Source organism: Conger conger, chromosome 3 (genome assembly GCF_963514075.1).
Source record: "Conger conger chromosome 3, fConCon1.1, whole genome shotgun sequence".
Taxonomy (NCBI): domain Eukaryota; kingdom Metazoa; phylum Chordata; class Actinopteri; order Anguilliformes; family Congridae; genus Conger; species Conger conger.
In genome coordinates, this window is record NC_083762.1 from 13,983,178 (window position 1) to 14,000,254 (window position 17,077).

The 17,077-nt window shown below is 39.7% G+C and overlaps 1 protein-coding gene and 1 long non-coding RNA gene across 2 annotated transcripts; both read left to right on the forward strand.

The window, feature by feature from the left end:
• The first annotated feature begins 245 nt into the window (after window positions 1-245).
• LOC133123218 (uncharacterized) lies at window positions 246-4,845 on the forward strand. The gene is made up of 5 exons (XM_061233556.1): window positions 246-356; window positions 1,735-1,996; window positions 3,502-3,855; window positions 3,937-4,044; window positions 4,835-4,845. Exons 1-5 carry the CDS (start codon window positions 246-248, stop codon window positions 4,843-4,845), a joined length of 846 nt encoding a protein of 281 aa, XP_061089540.1.
• Window positions 4,846-13,967: 9,122 nt separating this feature from the next.
• On the forward strand, window positions 13,968-16,408 carry LOC133125204 (uncharacterized). The gene is made up of 2 exons (XR_009708390.1): window positions 13,968-14,680; window positions 15,167-16,408. It is a non-coding gene; the product is annotated as an uncharacterized LOC133125204 (long non-coding RNA).
• The last annotated feature ends 669 nt before the right edge of the window (window positions 16,409-17,077 follow it).

The window sequence follows — 17,077 nt, forward strand, 5'->3', positions numbered from 1 at the left end:
TTGTTACGGTACATTTTCAGTAAGAAAAAAGGCACTCAAAACCAATCGCGGATTCATAAATGGCAAAACAGGTAGATTTAGTTTCAAGGTTATACAGCCTGAGTTCAATAGCCAGCAAACAGAAGTAACACAGACAAGGCAGTGAAGGCGACAGGCGCTGGTCAGAAACTGGGAAGACAGGGCACTGCAGAACAGACAGAACAAGGTCCAGAGCCAGCGAGAGTTGAAACCAAGAAGTCAGTCCAATGGGGCAGGAACGGGGAAAGAGCGGGAAGGAGGAAAGGAGGCTGACTGCTGGAGAGAGGAGGGGTAAGGAACCGGGAACACAGGAGCAGGACACAGGAACACAGGAACAAGTAAGCCGTGCACAGGAACAGCTAAGTCGTGACACAGGAAACAGGAAACAGGAGAACCCGCTGGAGCATATGGCAAGCAGGAAGCAGGGCACATAACAATCTGGCAGGGAACAGAAGGAAAGAGACAGACTATATACACACGTAACGAGACACAATGGGAACTTTTACTTAGTTATTTTTATTTGCTAACCCAAAAAGCACGGTTCATGCTCAACACTTGCAGAACAGACAAGGAGCATGTTTTTTAGGCATTCAACTTGAGAGCGCGCCAAATGCACAGGGTGGTGCTATTTAACCTGGCACGCTCAGCCAATCCTTATCCAAGGGCAAAGGTTATCCAATCATTAATTAATACATATTTTCTGTTGCCTACAGTATATAACACATTACATTGTCTGAGTTAATTCCCAAACCCTGATACTTTAGGCAGGAACAAAATGGAGTCAGTGGAATGTCCTGGCAGGGGTCACGTAACACGGATTGAAATGCAGTTTCCAATGTTACATTACATTATGTGGCATTTAGCAGACGCTCTTATCCAGAGCGACGTACAACAAAGTGCAAATCAATCACAAGAACAAGTGCAAAAGTAGACCTGAGAGGACAGTACATTTTCGAGTCCTAGTGTAAACATACAGAAATTCAGAACCCTTGAAGAGTACAATCAACATTCAAACTAGCATACCACTGTTGGCAGCTAGAATACAACAACAGCCAATAAAAACAACAATACAATACAAGTAACGATATCTATACATAAGTGTCATTACGGTCTAAATGTGTGTTTATACTCTATGTACTGTAAAATATTTCACACTTCATGCAGATTTCAGCATGTTTACAATACGTAATAAACAAATGTATTACTGTTAATAGACCCCGATTAACCAGAATGGTCTGTTATGAACAAATTCTCCTTTACCTCACTGGTTTTTGTTTTTTTTGCCTGTTGCACTGAGAGGGTTTTTTTGTGGATCTTCATCACATAGTAATCTGTTTGAACAGCCAATAAAAACTGCCCCTGACTTGTGACCTCCTACTGGAAAATGATCAGCTCAAGTCCTCCTACTCTGTACACTTTGAGTTTACAGTGCAGGGTACAACAGGGTCTCAACCAAAGGAGAGACTCAAGGACAGAAGAGCTCAGATACAGCGATGGCAGCCCTCTGTGTTATTCTTGTGTTTTTCAGCAAAGTGTGTAAGTTTATTACTATTATTACCTTATCAGCCAGTTCCTTAGTATTTTCATTACCAGTGAAGTTGAAATATTGCTTTCTGTGTTTCAGATGGCCATCTTGGAAGCATAGTTCAACCTAACGCACTGGTGACAGCTCAGCTTGGAGACACCGTGACTCTCCCATGTTTATTATATCTTGAGAAAGCACCGCCAAATTTCAGCTGGATGAAACAATCTATTGGACAGAAGCCTCAGATATTAGCAAGGACATGGAACTATCAAACAGAAGCTACATTTTTCAATGAGTTTGAAAACAGTAAACGTCTTAGTGCTCAGATAGCAAATGAGACCTTTAACCTGACTGTCTCACATGTAGAGCTGTCAGATTCAGCCACATACTACTGCGCTATTACACGCTTCAGAGAGATGAGCATTGGAGATGGAACTACTTTAATGGTGCTGGGTAAATATGAAACTTAATTCCTTTTTCCAAAGCCTATTGTAATTGTAAATCGTCATTCTATAGCAGGGGTAACCAAACCATCTTTCTGATGCAACCATTACACACCCCACACGTAAAAGCTATTGGTACATTTATTTGAAGAAAGCCACAGAAAAAAAGAAGAATTTATTAAATTCATTAAACAAAAGCGCTCAAGAAAAATAAAATGGTGACAGAAATGTAATGAAAAATGCACCGCTTCAACTTTAAATGTGACACTCAAATGTTTTACCGCATACAGGTATATCACAGTTTTAGTGATATTTCACTGAAAAGCAGATCTTTCATTTGTTATTTGCACAACGGTGGTGACTGAAAATGATTGGGTACACTATTTTATCATGTTTTTAACGCTCCCATTCTGTTAAACCATCAATATATGCTCAGCCTAAGTACAAAATAGCAGTACCTGTGCTTTTTCCGCCAAAATAAAAAAGAAAGTTATTATATAGAAAAGAAAGTTATTATATAGATTGTTAAAGACTGAATGCAACATAAAAATAGAAACCATTACCAATTTCAAGCCTGTAGGATCATTCGATCATTTACATTATGTTAATAACTATAGAAAACAAAACCAAGCCATTGTCATTGCCAAATAACTAAAATCTTGTAGCTTTTACATTTTTTAACAATTAAAAAAGCAGGTACTAGCTTCACTGTATCTTGGTGATCTTTTTCCTAGAGATATTAACTGTTTCTGCTATGATGGAAAACATGATTGACAAACTATCAACTAAAATACAATAGTTGTGCAGTTAACAACCTTAGTACATAGTGGTGTTTTTTTATTTTTTATATTATAATTTATAGTGTCCAATGGACAATATAGTGCTGGATTTTCACTGAGACAAAATGCATTTGCTGATGCTTAACTAGTGGTAAAGAGAGGGGCAACAGCCTTATCTTACAGTTATCGCTCACCTCTTCGGCATCTTCTACTCCTCCACTTGTAAGCACCCCCTCAACCGTCAGTTGCTTTACAGTTTTAACCTTTCATGTTTTTTGTGTCTAAGATTCTGAGATTATAGACTGGGGGCTGTTCCATCACTGGTGTAACTCTAGTTTTTAGCTTTAAATTTGAGCGGTAATCTGTTGTAAAATTGAAGCAGTCGACACAAATGGAAGAACTCTCCTTTTGGCTGGCATGGTAAAGAATGCACACTCATCTAATCTTGCTTAATTACACATTATATTGACAAAATGTATTGATAAGAGATTTATAATTTAATAATAAAAATAATTGACACTGATAATTGCATTGATCCTGTACCCATAGACAAATAATTCTTATGGGAACAACAAAAAATGCAATTAACAGTATAGATGTGAAAATGAAAAACAGGCCTTAGTACATCTTAACCTGTATAACCTGAAATACTACAAGTCATATCTATATAGAAACCTACAGAACAGCCCCCAAGGGGCAACTTGTATTGATTGTAATGAGTGCTAACTTTTGACAGGGCCAGAGTCCCAGAGCAGGACAGTAGTGCTGCAGCAGCCCGAGTCTGAGTCAGTGCAGCCAGGAGACTCTGTGACTCTGCAGTGTACAGTACACACTGAGACCTGTGCAGGAGAACACAGTGTGCACTGGTTCAGACCGGGCTCAGGAGAGTCCCCTCCAGGAATCATTCACACCCATGGACACAGGAGTGATGAGTGCCAGAGGAGCTCTGGGACTGTGTCTCCCACACAGAGCTGTGTCTACAACTTCCCCAAGAGGAACCTCAGCCTCTCTGATGCTGGGACTTACTACTGTGCTGTGGCCACCTGTGGGGAGATCCTGTTTGGGAACGGGACCAAGCTGGACTTTAAGGGTAGGAACAACACAGTCACATTGTGAAACCTTGTTTTTGTGCATTTTTTTGTCATACTAAATTTTGCTACTAAAATATCAGGAAATGATGTCCTCCCGCTTTATTGCTTGGCGGGAGCTTTGGCGTTGAGTGTGATCCTAAACATCATCCTCGCTCTGAGCAAGAGAAAAAACAGTGAGAACTGCAAAGGTAAGAGACCAATTCATCAATGTGTGGTATAAGTCTGAAATCAGACTAGTCTGACACCTACAAGATCATAAAAATACTCAACATCTTAAAGCATCCCTGCACAGCTGTAAAATGACATCGCAAAAAGTTACTTTTAGGTTGGTGCAACTTATGTACACTGATTACATTTACATTTTAGTCATTTAGCAGATGCTTTTAATCCAAAGCAACTTAAAGTTAAAAACATCAAATCATGAGTGCAAAATTGTATTTATTCATTTTTTAATGGTAAATGGTTGGTATTGATATAGCACCTTCATCCAAAGTGCTGTACAATTGATGTTTCTCATTCACCCGTTCAAACACATACTAACACACCAACGGCAATTGGCTGCCATGCAACTTGTAGCAACTTGCCTTCCTGCCGTGGTGAATATAATTAGCTGTATGAATAACTACCACCACTACTGAAACGACTACTATGAATAATAATTAAAAAAAATATTAATGATAATAATCAAGCAGAAGAAGAAAAATAACTGCTTTCTTATTTGAATATACACCATAAAAAGACACTTCAAATTATTTTAATGAACCTTCAGTGGTTTCTTTCTAATCTTCCTCAAACAGGGGCTGCCTCAAGCCAAGTGTCCAGAACAGACTTGAAGAGTAAACAGGTACAAATGCTGTATTATGTTGTGAAATTATATTAAAAAAAACTAAAATATACAATTCCTGTGGTGAATATTACATGATAATCAGAAGGAGGAATAATCATAATATATGCGCTGTGTCATGCGTTTGCTTTTAGCATCAAGATGAAGCGATGAATTACACTGCTTTGACTTTCACCAAAAAGAAACCCAAAGTGAGGAGGAAGAAGAGGGAGGAAGAGAGAGAAACGGTTTATTCAGGTGTGAGATTTAAAGTCCACGAGTGAAGCTTTCCATCAAAATTAATCTTTGTCACAAGAATGATCACAATTTATCAAACCTGTCCTCCTTCGCATTGGTGCAGATTACAGTATATGTAAACTGTAAATTTGCCCAAAAGAACTAAGAGTCTCTTGGAGCGGTGCTTATTCTTAAATGCTTTTTCAAATAAACAAATGAAAACTTCAAAAATTTTACACTGATGTGCTTGCATTTTAACCCTAGTGCAGTCTTACGATTAGGGTCAAAAATGGCCCACTTTCACTCAACCCCTCAACCCCAAATGTATTTTGCATGAAGAAACAATCTGTCACTCATCACAAAATTTGTCATCAAATTTAAAGTTGAAAAAAGAACAGTTAGGGAGTTTTCTCTGCTATTAAACAGAGTGGTTGGTCATTTTTCACCCTGAAGACAACACAAGGTTTAAATGTCGTTCAATGTTGCTAAATCTTACACAGTTTAGGGCGGCCGTGTATTGCAGTGGTTAGGGAAGAGGAGGTTACTGTCATTCAGGTCATGTACTGCGTTTGTACCTTTGAGAAGGCTGGTAAGTTGAGTGACTTCAGTGTATATTTAATATGAAACTGTACACATGTAGAATTGTGTAAGTCATTCTGTGTAAAAGAGCCTACTAAATGCCAATAATGTGATATTAAACAGAGATGGAAAAGTGAAACATTAGGACTACAAAACAAGATCAGACTTCTAATGTGTCATCAGTGATTCACTGAGTAGAAATGATCATAGCATTTTTGGAATGTCGTTTTTGAGGTTTGGAAAGAGTCAGTGATAAAAATACATTATGTTCTAGAGCCATTTATTTTAGGGTTAATAAGCCTAGTTTCTGCTGGGGACAGTAGTGTCATTTCCCAACTCTTTATGAAATGGAAAATTCTGTCCTGACCTCTTTTCATATAATATCATAGACCAGAAATACAGTGGTGTCCAAAAGTTTCGGCACCCAGGTCAATTGCATCTCTTGCTGATTTTATGAGTGAAAAGTAGTTTAATTCTAGTTTAACTATTACCTAGCAGAGGGCAGCTGAGAGTTTTTTCTTGTTACTATTGAGTGTTTTTATTCAGGCTAGGCAGGTTTTTGTTGGTGTGTGTGTGGGGGGGGACTCCTTTTCCTGCTCCACTGCAAAGCATCTTTACATTATTGGCATTTGGCAGACGCGACGTACAGTTAATTAGACTAAGCAGGAGACAATCCTCCCCTGGAGCAATGTACAAGGGCCCAACGGCTGTGTGGATCTTATTGTGGCTATACCGGGATTAGAACCACCAACCTTGCGTGTGCCAGTCATTTACCTTAACCACTATGCTACAGGCCACCCGTGAAAATGCCTCTATAAAATGCTCTATGTAAATAAAAAGTGATATGTTTCTACGAAGTTTAATGCTGAATTATTTGTTATGGTAAATATTGTTCATGCTTTTTTCTTTGATATTTCCATAGATCAGACAGTCAGGGTATATTCATAATTCCTATCACAATCCACCTTACTGTATAAATACTGTCATTTGAAGTTTTACAGGGATTGTGTGTTACTCCACATACAGCAGAGAGGCATGTGGAGATAATGTATCTTTGCACATCCACACCAGCGGTGCGTCTGGCATACAGTACAAAATCTGCCACTTCTAAGCCAGGGTCACTGTGAATCTGTGTCCTCTTCTGCATGTTTTACTGAACATGCTTTCTGAAGACAAGGCCTCCTGCAGCCAGAGCCCTCTCTGTACCTTCAATAGCCAAAGCACTTCCTGTATGCACAGCAACAACTTTCTTGTGTTCTCAGTTATCGATGCTGCGCAGTGTGTTTTAGGAGAACTGGACGCATTTTCTGACTGAATGACTCAGTGGCAGATACCTTCCTGTGTTCACAGGGACTCATAATCTAGAGAACAAAGAGAGAGTAACGCCCTTACCCAGAATGAACTTTAGTAAAGTATTTACCTTAGAGAGCTGAGCATGATTATAACATCCTTTGAGTCTTACTCTACATGCGCAAAATTACTGGTATAAGACTGGTATAATGGCCATCACGCATAAATAAGATGGCAAACATTTCATACATGTTATTTTAGTGTTAATACATTTCTACATGTTTTTGAACATACTCTTGATTGCATTTCATACATTGAACAAAAAGAAATGTCATTAACAAAGAAATGTCACACAGTCAAACTCATTAGACTGAATAAACAAGCACATACTGTTCTCAGCTAAGCCAACTAGTCTTTCTGGCCAGGTTAACTTATACCAGTGCTATACAAGATTGTGAAAGAGTGTGTCTGCCATTGGGGTAACTTTGATTCCAGATGTGGGCGACACTTTTAAAAATAAACCCTGCTTCTAGCTACCTCATAGAAACTGCAACAAAATGTTTAAATTCACACATAAAAAAAAAAACTCTGACCTAAACCCCCATAAGTGCTAGTCTAGGGCACCAGTGGCAAGACTCCCTGGTGACAGAAGTTCATCCCAAGGAATGATTCTGGTTGCTTGGATGGATCCAGACTGAAGGGGGAGCCCATCCTCCTCAGTGCTTCTGCTGACTGTCTTCTCTTGACCTAAATTCAAATTATTTTTGGAAAATCTCCCAAAAAAGTATATTTTTATGGTTTTTAGGATGATCTGGAGAGAAAATCTCACTTTTTGACTAAATGCCACCCTAGAAAAATGGTGACAGTAAAAAAAGCAGGCAGTAAATGTCACATGGAGATACCTATTGCTGATACACTGCCTGTGCAGAGATCAAGTGTACTCTTGATTGAATTTGATACATGGAAGCATAACAACATTCTTCAAACAAGCACCAGCACAGGCAGTTATAAGAGACTATGCTATCAAGAAAGAGTGTGTCAGCAATTGGGGTAAGTTTGTAGGCAAAAATGAACTTGTTTCTAAAAAGCTCATAGAAACTGGCAGAAATGTTTTACACACAGCTCTCTTTTTCATCAGTAGCACAATGTGTTTGTCTGTTTCAGACTGTTCTGTTGTGGTGACAGGGGAGGTTCACTTATTTTCCACCCACAGCCTTATATATTCAGCTTTACTCAGACCAGAGCTACACAGGAAGACTGACCTGCAGTACAGAGCTGTGTTCACACCTCCCTCTCTCAGCACTGAAACCACACTGGCACTCCCCCCTCATGCATCAGACCACCTTTCCATTTTTCAACTGTCTAGAAAAGAGCGGCTTTAAAACACTGCACAAACAACTTTTCAAAATACAAATAATTAAAAATCTGTCCCTCCATAAATTCTAGTGACAAAAGATTGGTATTGCCCTCTATAATTAAAGAGGGCTTTTAACTTTAATTATTCATCATCATTCACGTTTTTCTTCTAAAATGTGTGCAATTCAGAATTTTACCAGTAGGGAGCAGAACAGCATACAAAGTAAAACTCTTCAGAATGACGCCATTTTGGTCTGATTATGCTGTTTTAGACATATGTTTTTAGCTTGTGTGCTTCCTTCATATTTCTGATATACTGCTTGCAATGATGAATATCATTTTCAAATAAAAAAACATTCTCAGTGCATTGTCAGTATTAATTATAGACTGTTTCTACCTTTATAACATCCTGAGACCTGTTTGATGGAAGAATGCTGGGCTCTGTGGTTTGGTCTCTCTGGCCATTGACTCAAAACAAAACCCTTGTGCTCCGCCATAGCATGCACCTCTCTCTATCTCTCATTCTCACTCTACTTTCTGCTCTCTCTCTCTCTCTCTCTCTCTCTCTCTCTCTCTCTCAGAATCCGCCCTCCCCACTAAAAACACACTGTTTCAAACTAACTTAGTCCTCCCTCCTGATCCCCATCCCTCCCCCCGGCCCTTTCCGATATCCCAATAAAATTGCACTTACAATGAATGTAACAATGATTGTTTAGAATTTATGAAGTTTTGAAGATTTCTGTTTCATTGGTTATGCCAATCATGTGGCAGCAACTAAATGCATAAAAGCATGCATTGAATGGTGCGAAAAACATCCAGTGAGCAGCAGTTCTGCAGGCTGAAACTTACACATTGTTAATGAGAGAGGTCAGTGGAGAAAGGCCAGAAAGGTCACCACACATTACAATAGTGGCATGCAGAAGAGCATCTCTGAATACACAACACATCATCACTCTAAGTGGACAGGCTACAGCAGCAGAAGACTTAAGTCTAAAAAATAAGTCTAAAATGCTGAATAAAGTGCCAGCTGTGTGAAGATTCAATCCCAGTGTCCATTCCAGAATTCATGAAATTTAAATGTAATTTCAATTGTACTAGGGTTGTAATAGGGTTGTCCTGACCCTAGTTTTAGAATTTGGAAAGAAGAACCTGCAGTCCTCTCCCAGTAAACCTAACTCATGACATCCTGCATGATCATCTATGGTGAATAGGATCAAAACTGTTATCAACATTACTGCGATCTACTCTGATTCAGAACTGCTAGAAAAGTCAGCCCTGGGCAACTGCAGCAGGATGTGAAATTAAATACCCCGGAAAACCTCACTTCCTGTTCCAGCAAAGTAGGTCTACTAGGGCCAACATGCTCTGCAAGGCCTTTTTTGTCCTTGGCCATCAACCGTGAGACAGAATCAATATTTCATGTCAAACTCTTTTTTTAAATGAGTAGGTTTTTCAAAGGCATCTGATTAAGGAGGTGCCAACAACACATATGGCTTCCTCCTCTTCCTTTCCACAGCAGGGGAATTCAGAACCACGGATAGTGCCTGCAGGACCAGGAGAAACTTCAGCACCCTGCTCCTCAAGCCGGGACAGCCCACTTTCAGACACAAAACCCAGGGATCACATGAGGTACCGAAACATGCGTTTGTCCCATTTAAACTCTTGTGTTCTTGGGAAAGAATGGGGTCCTTACCATTCACTCAAGACCCAGGAGCCCAAAGTGTACTTTCATACATGTCCAGTGTAGGTGATACAGGTGCAGCGCCACAAGGGCCCCTGGTTTGGGAGGGGCCATGAGCACCAGGGCCCCGGGTTTGGGAGGGCCTATGGGCACCGGGGCCCCTGGTTTGGGAGGGCCCATGGGCACTGGGGCTCATCTTAACTAGCTGCCTGCACTGTACATGTCACTGCTGAAGAAATTATGTTTAGGCTTCAGAACAAAGACGAAGTTAAACACGAGAAGATTGAGGATTGGTTCAACTAACTAACTTTACCAAGTATAGTAGCCCAACCCATGTCCCCCCTTTCATGCCAAAGCCCAGTCATGTGCCTTATGCAACCACATAAATCTCAGGTCATGACTAGGGTGGTGTTCCCAGGTCAAATGACACAGGTTTCCTCATTCACAGCAATGGCAAACACAGGCTCCTCATTCATTGCTTTAGTGTGAAAGAGGTATTAGATAATACCAGTTTGCCTCCCAGAGAGGCAGTTCTTGAACTCAGTTTCAGAACTTGCCTCCCCCTCACAGACAGAGAAGCCTAACAGACTCATGGGCAAGACAACATGCTGGCTCTGCTTCCACCATGCAGCACACCTCTCTGTAGACCTTTCTACCACAACTGTTTCCACTTTTTACCTTTGTTGTAAAATTAAACTTTTTTTTTCACTACAACCGCACATACACACACACATACACACATATATACACACACACATATACACACACATACACAAACGTGCACACACACACACACATGCACAAACATGCACACACACACACATGCACACACACATGCACAAACGTGCACACATGCACACACACACATGCACAAATGTGCACACACACACACACATATACACACACACATGCACAAACGTGCACACACACACACACATGCACAAACGTGCACACACACACACACAAACACACATGCACAAACATGCACACACACACACACACAAACACATGCACACATGCACAAATGTGCAAACACACATAAACACACATGCACAAACGTGCACACACATACACACACATGCATAAACATCCAAACAAACACACACAAACATAAACACATACACACACACACCAAACTTTCACACACATGTATTTACACATACACATCCACACATATACACACACAGGGACACACAGACACAAACATGAACAAACATATATTTATAGACACACACACACACATAAACACACGCACAGAAACACACACATTTATTTATACACGCACAGACACACACACACACACACACACAAAGACACACACAAACATGCACACAAATATTACATTGCATTACATTACGTGGCATTTAGCAGATGCTCTTATCCAGAGCGACGTACAACAAAGTGCAAATCAAACACAAGAACACGTGCAAAAGTGGACCTGAGAGGACAGTACAGTCCAAGTGTAAACATACAGAAATTCAGAACCCTTGAAGAGTATAATCAACTTTCAAACTAGCATACCACAGTTGGCAGCTAGAATACAACAATACAACAGCCAATAAAAACAACAATACCTATACAAGTAACGATATCTATAGGTGTGGCGAGGGGGAGGCGCCAGAAGGCACGAAGTGGCAGAACGGAGGGGTCTTTTTGGTGTATAGGTCTTGATAAGGGATTGAATATATACATATATTTATAGCCATACACACACACACACATATATACACACACAGAGAAAAACACACATATATTTACACACGCACACACACACACACACATACACACACATATACACACACACACACACATACACACACACAAACACACACACACACACATACACACATACACACACAAGTTATGTCTGATCAGGACTCATATGAGCTGTCTGAAGAAGCCCAGCTTTGGTGGATGTGGAGCTGTTGGTTCAGTGAAAGACACACTTCCCCCTCCTCTAATCCAGTCAAAATCTATATGGAGCACAGGGAGACCACACTGGAGCTGATGGTGCCCTTTTTATAGTTAAAGGGCTGAACTTTTTCACCCAAAACATTACCTGTTTGAACAGCCAATAAAAACTGCCCCTGACTTGTGACCTCCTACTGGAAAATGATCAGCTCAAGTCCTCCTACTCTGTCCACTTTGAGTTTTACAGTGCAGGGTACAACAGGGTCTCAACCAGAGGAGAGACTCAAGGACAGAAGAGCTCAGATACAGCGATGGCAGTCCTCTGTGTTATTCTTGTGTTTTTCAGCAAACTGTGTAAGTGCATACTTGTTTCTGACTTATTGACCAAAATCATTTTACAATCATTTTAAGTAGTGTACAGAGAGTACGCAGAGAATGGTGGATGTTTTTGCTTTGTTATTTGCCCCCATTGTCAGTGAAGTTGATATATTTCTTTCTGTTGGATTCCAGGTGGTCTGCTTGGGCAAATTGCAGTTCAGCCCAACGCTGTGGTGACAGCTCAGCTTGGAGACACTGTGACTCTCCCATGTTTCTTTTCTGATATGGAAGGAGCGGCCACGATCAGATGGATAAAGCATCCACTTGGACAGAAGCCTCAGGATGTCGCAAAGATGGTGAACTATCAATCAGATGCTGTGTTTTTCAATGAGTTTAAAAACAGTACACGTCTCAGAGCTGAGAAAGCAAAGGGAAGCTTTAACCTGACTGTCTCACATGTAGAGCCATCAGATTCAGCAACATACTACTGCGCTTTTATACACCTCTTCAATGAGATCAGCTTTGGAAATGGAAGTACCTTAATGGTGACGGGTAAGTATGAAACATATTTTATTTTTCCATAGCCTAACTTGTTGAAATTGTAATTTGCCATTCTACGTTATAAATTGACGTTATGCTTCTTTTTTACAATACTTAAGTATTGATTCAATTAATCTGATAAAAACACTTTGAAGTCCCTTGCCATAAAATAGATTTTTTCCAGTATGAACTGTTTATGGTGATGCTTTTGCCAATAGCAGTACTGCCATTTGCTGTACATCTTAAAGGCTAAGTGTATATACTCAGTGAGCATTTTTTTAAAACTTAATACGTCTTCTGCTGGTGTAGCCTGTCCATTTGGAGGATTGACATGTTATTGTTCAGCAATAAATCCATGACACGTCACAATGAGAAAATATGAAGAAAAAAAAAATATATATAAAATCTAGTCGAGTCCGGTCACATTTCCTGTTGGTTCTTCACATTCTTATTTGCTGATGCATCAGCTGTATCCCATTGTTTCTTTGCACATGAAATCAATCACTAAAAATGCATTCACTGAAATTGCCCTCGTGATGAAGATGTTGAAGATTTGTGGGATTAATTATTGTCACTAGAATCGGATGACTGATTTTGTGATGTACATTGTATGATGATGTATCATGATGGTTTGCATCCTGTATATAACAAAGCAGCTTTAGAAAATTGTATAGCTTTTACATTTTTTGAATAAAAAAAGAAAGCATTCAAAACTGATTGTAGAAATTTAATTTCTTTCTTGTTTATCTTATTAAGTTTCAGTGTGTGCAGTGTGTCCCTGTCATCTTTTGTAAAGATATTAACCATTTCTGCTCGAGTGGAAAACATTGAAGCATTAAAAATTAATTGCTTCATTTTGTTATGTTTGCACGTGTAAAGACTGAACTAAAGTTAGGCTACTGTAGATACATATACTAATGAATAAACAGCTCCAACTCTCACTCTCCTTCTGGACATTACATATTTACTATGCATATTGTGTTCTCGCCACCTACTGGCGAGTATTCAGAACACAACACATTTGAATACAAATTTAAAAAAAATTTTAATACAATGGTTTTAGTTTCTAGTAAAGTAAAATTTCTAGTGCACAAACTGCATCTGAATCACACATATGTGCAAAAACATGCTGCACTTTATATTATAATCGGTGGAGTCATCTTCAGCTCTCTGTATAACCTCCAATAATACAAAGCCATACTGCATTTATATGTAAACCTTACACAGTGGAATCCAAAGGACAATTCTGTATTGAGTGTAATGAGTGCTAACTTTTGACAGGGCCAGAGTCCCAGAGCAGGACAGTAGTGCTGCAGCAGCCCGAGTCTGAGTCAGTGCAGCCAGGAGACTCTGTGACTCTGCAGTGTACAGTAAACACTGAGACCTGTGCAGGAGAACACAGTGTGCACTGGTTCAGACCGGGCTCAGGAGAGTCCCCTCCAGGAATCATTCACACCCATGGACACAGGAGTGATGAGTGCCAGAGGAGCTCTGGGACTGTGTCTCCCACACAGAGCTGTGTCTACAACTTCCCCAAGAGGATCCTCAGCCTCTCTGATGCTGGGACTTACTACTGTGCTGTGGCCACCTGTGGGGAGATCCTGTTTGGGAACGAGACCAAGCTGGATGTTGAGAGTAAGCCTTAAATATTAATTAATTAATTAATTCATTATCATAATCCGCTTATCCTGAACAGGGTTGCGGGGGGGCTGGAGCCTATCCCAGCATGTGGGAGGAAACCTGAGTACCCGGAGCAAACCCACGCAAACACGGAGAGAACATGCAAACTCCACACAGAGGCCCCGACCAACCGGGATTCGAACCCAGGACATCCTTGCTGTGAGGCGGCAGTGCTACCCACAGCACCATCCGTGCCGCGCAGCTTTAAATATACAGTATTTAAATCCAGTATACAGTTTTTACAGTAATCCCACTTCAAAAAGTGCATATGCATTGGTTAATGCTATTTCACCCAGGAGGTGTGACCATCCTTTCCCGGCTGTCCATCCTGAGGACCGGGGTTCTTTTTGGCGCTGTGATGATATGTGTCATCATCTACCGTTTCAGAAGGCCAAGCTAAGATCAGAACGTAAGCTGCATACATACTTAAACACTGTACAACTGCAAGCCCATGAACTGTTTTTAGTGCATACTGCATTGTATTACAAGGGGCTAACACAGTAGGGTCAGGCTGTATGATATTCCTGTGTTCAACATTTGCCTTGGGGACCTCTGCACAGTAGTATTAAATCTGTTAAATCAACTCCATTGTCAGATTTTGACTTGATTTGAGTCACATTGAGTAATATTGACCCCATTTGCACACATTTTCACGCCTAACAATTACAAAAGGAAAATAATAAAACTAATAATAATAATAATAATAATAATAATAATAATAATAATAATTATAATAATAATAATACTCATCATCATCATTTCTCATTTAAAAAATCACTGCATTAATTGTTTTGTATTTTTACTTTTTATTTTACTCAAACAGGGGCTGCAAAAATTTATCCGGTGAATATACTATAATCATATGTGCTGAAATCATAAGTGCATCTCCTTTTAGCATCAAGATGAAGCCATGAATTACGCTGCTTTGACTTTCACCACCAAGAAACCCAAAGTGAGGAGGAAGAAGAGGGAGGAAGAGAGAGAAACGGTTTATTCAGGTGTGACATTTAAAGACCACGAGTGAAGCTTTCCATCAAAATTAATCTTCGTCACAAGAATGATCACAATTTATCAAACATGTCCTCCTTCGCATTGGTGCACATGACAGTATATGTGAACTGTAAATTTGCCTTAAAATTGTTTCAAAGAAACAAATTAAAAATTGTAGACTGATCTGCTTGCATTTTAAGCATTGTGTTGTCTTAAGATTCTGCATACTCTCCTTGTCCTAAGGGTCAAAAATGGTCCACTTTCACTCAACCCCTCAATCCCAAATGTATTTTGCATGAAGAAACAATCTGTCACTCATCACAAACTTTGTCATCAAATTTAAAGTTGAAAAAAGAACAGTTAGGGAGTTTTCTCTGCTATTATACATACGGGTGGGTCATTTTTCACCCTTAAGACAACACAAGGTTTAAATGTCGTTCAATGTTGCTAAATCTGACACAGTTTAGGGCGGCAGTGTATTGCAGTGGTTAGGGTGGTAGGTGAGGTGACTCTCATTCAGGTCATGTACTGCGTTTGTACCTTTGAGAAGGCTGTTAACTTGAGTGACTTCAGCGTATATTAAATATGAAACTGCACACTTGTCGAATTGTGTAAGTCACCCTGGGTAAAAGAGCCAACTAAATGCCAGAAATGTGATATCAAACAGAAGTGAAATATTAGGACAACAAAACAAGATCAGACTGCTAATGTGTCATCAGTGATTCACTGATTAGAAAGGAATGTCGTTTTTGAGGTTTAGAAAGAGTCGATGATAAAAATATATTCTGTTCTAGAGCCATTTATTTTAGGGTTAATAGGCCTAGTTTCTGCTGGGGACAGTCGTGTCATTTCCCAACTCTTTATGAAAGGTCAAATTCTGCCCTGACCTCTTTTCATATAATATCATAGACATGAAATACAGTGGTGTGCAAACATTTGGGCAACCAGGTCAAAGATTGAGGATCTGTTCAACTAACTAACTTTACCGAGTGTAGTAGCCCAACCCATGTCCCCCCTTTCATGCCAATGCCCAGCCATGTACTACTTGAGTGTTTTTATTCCTGCTGGGAAGGAACTTCAAAGCATCTTTATGAAAATGCCTCTTTAAAATGCTCTATACAAATAAAATGTGATATATTTCCATGAAGTTTAATGCAGAATTATTTGTCATGGTAAATATTGTTCATGCTTTCCATAGATCGGACAGTCAGGGTACATACATAATTCCTATTACAATCCACCTTAATGTATAAATACTTTCATTGTAAGCTCACATATTTACTCCACATACAGCAGAGAGGCATATGGAGATAATGTATCTTTGCACATCCACACCAGCGGTGCGTCTGACATACAGTACAAAATCTGCCACTTCTAAGCCAGGGTCACTGTGAATCTGTGTACTCTTCTGTGTGTTTTACTGAACATGCTTTCTGAAGACAAGGCCTCCTGCAGCCAGAGCCCTCTCTGTACCTTCAATAGCCAAAGCACTTCCTGTATGCACAGCGACAGCTTTCTTGTGTTCTCAGTTATCGATGCTGCGCAGTGTGTTTTAGGAGAACTGGACGCATTTTCTGACTGAATGACTCAGTGGCAGATACCTTCCTGTGTTCACAGGGGCTTATAATTATAATTATTATTATGATTATAACATCCTTTGACTCTTACTCTACATGTGCAAAATTACTGGTATAAGACTGGTATAATGGCCATCACACAAAAATAAGATTTCAATTGCATCTGATTTTAGCATTCCTACATGTTTTTGAACATACTCTTGATTGCATTTCATTGATTGAACTATAACACATAAAGA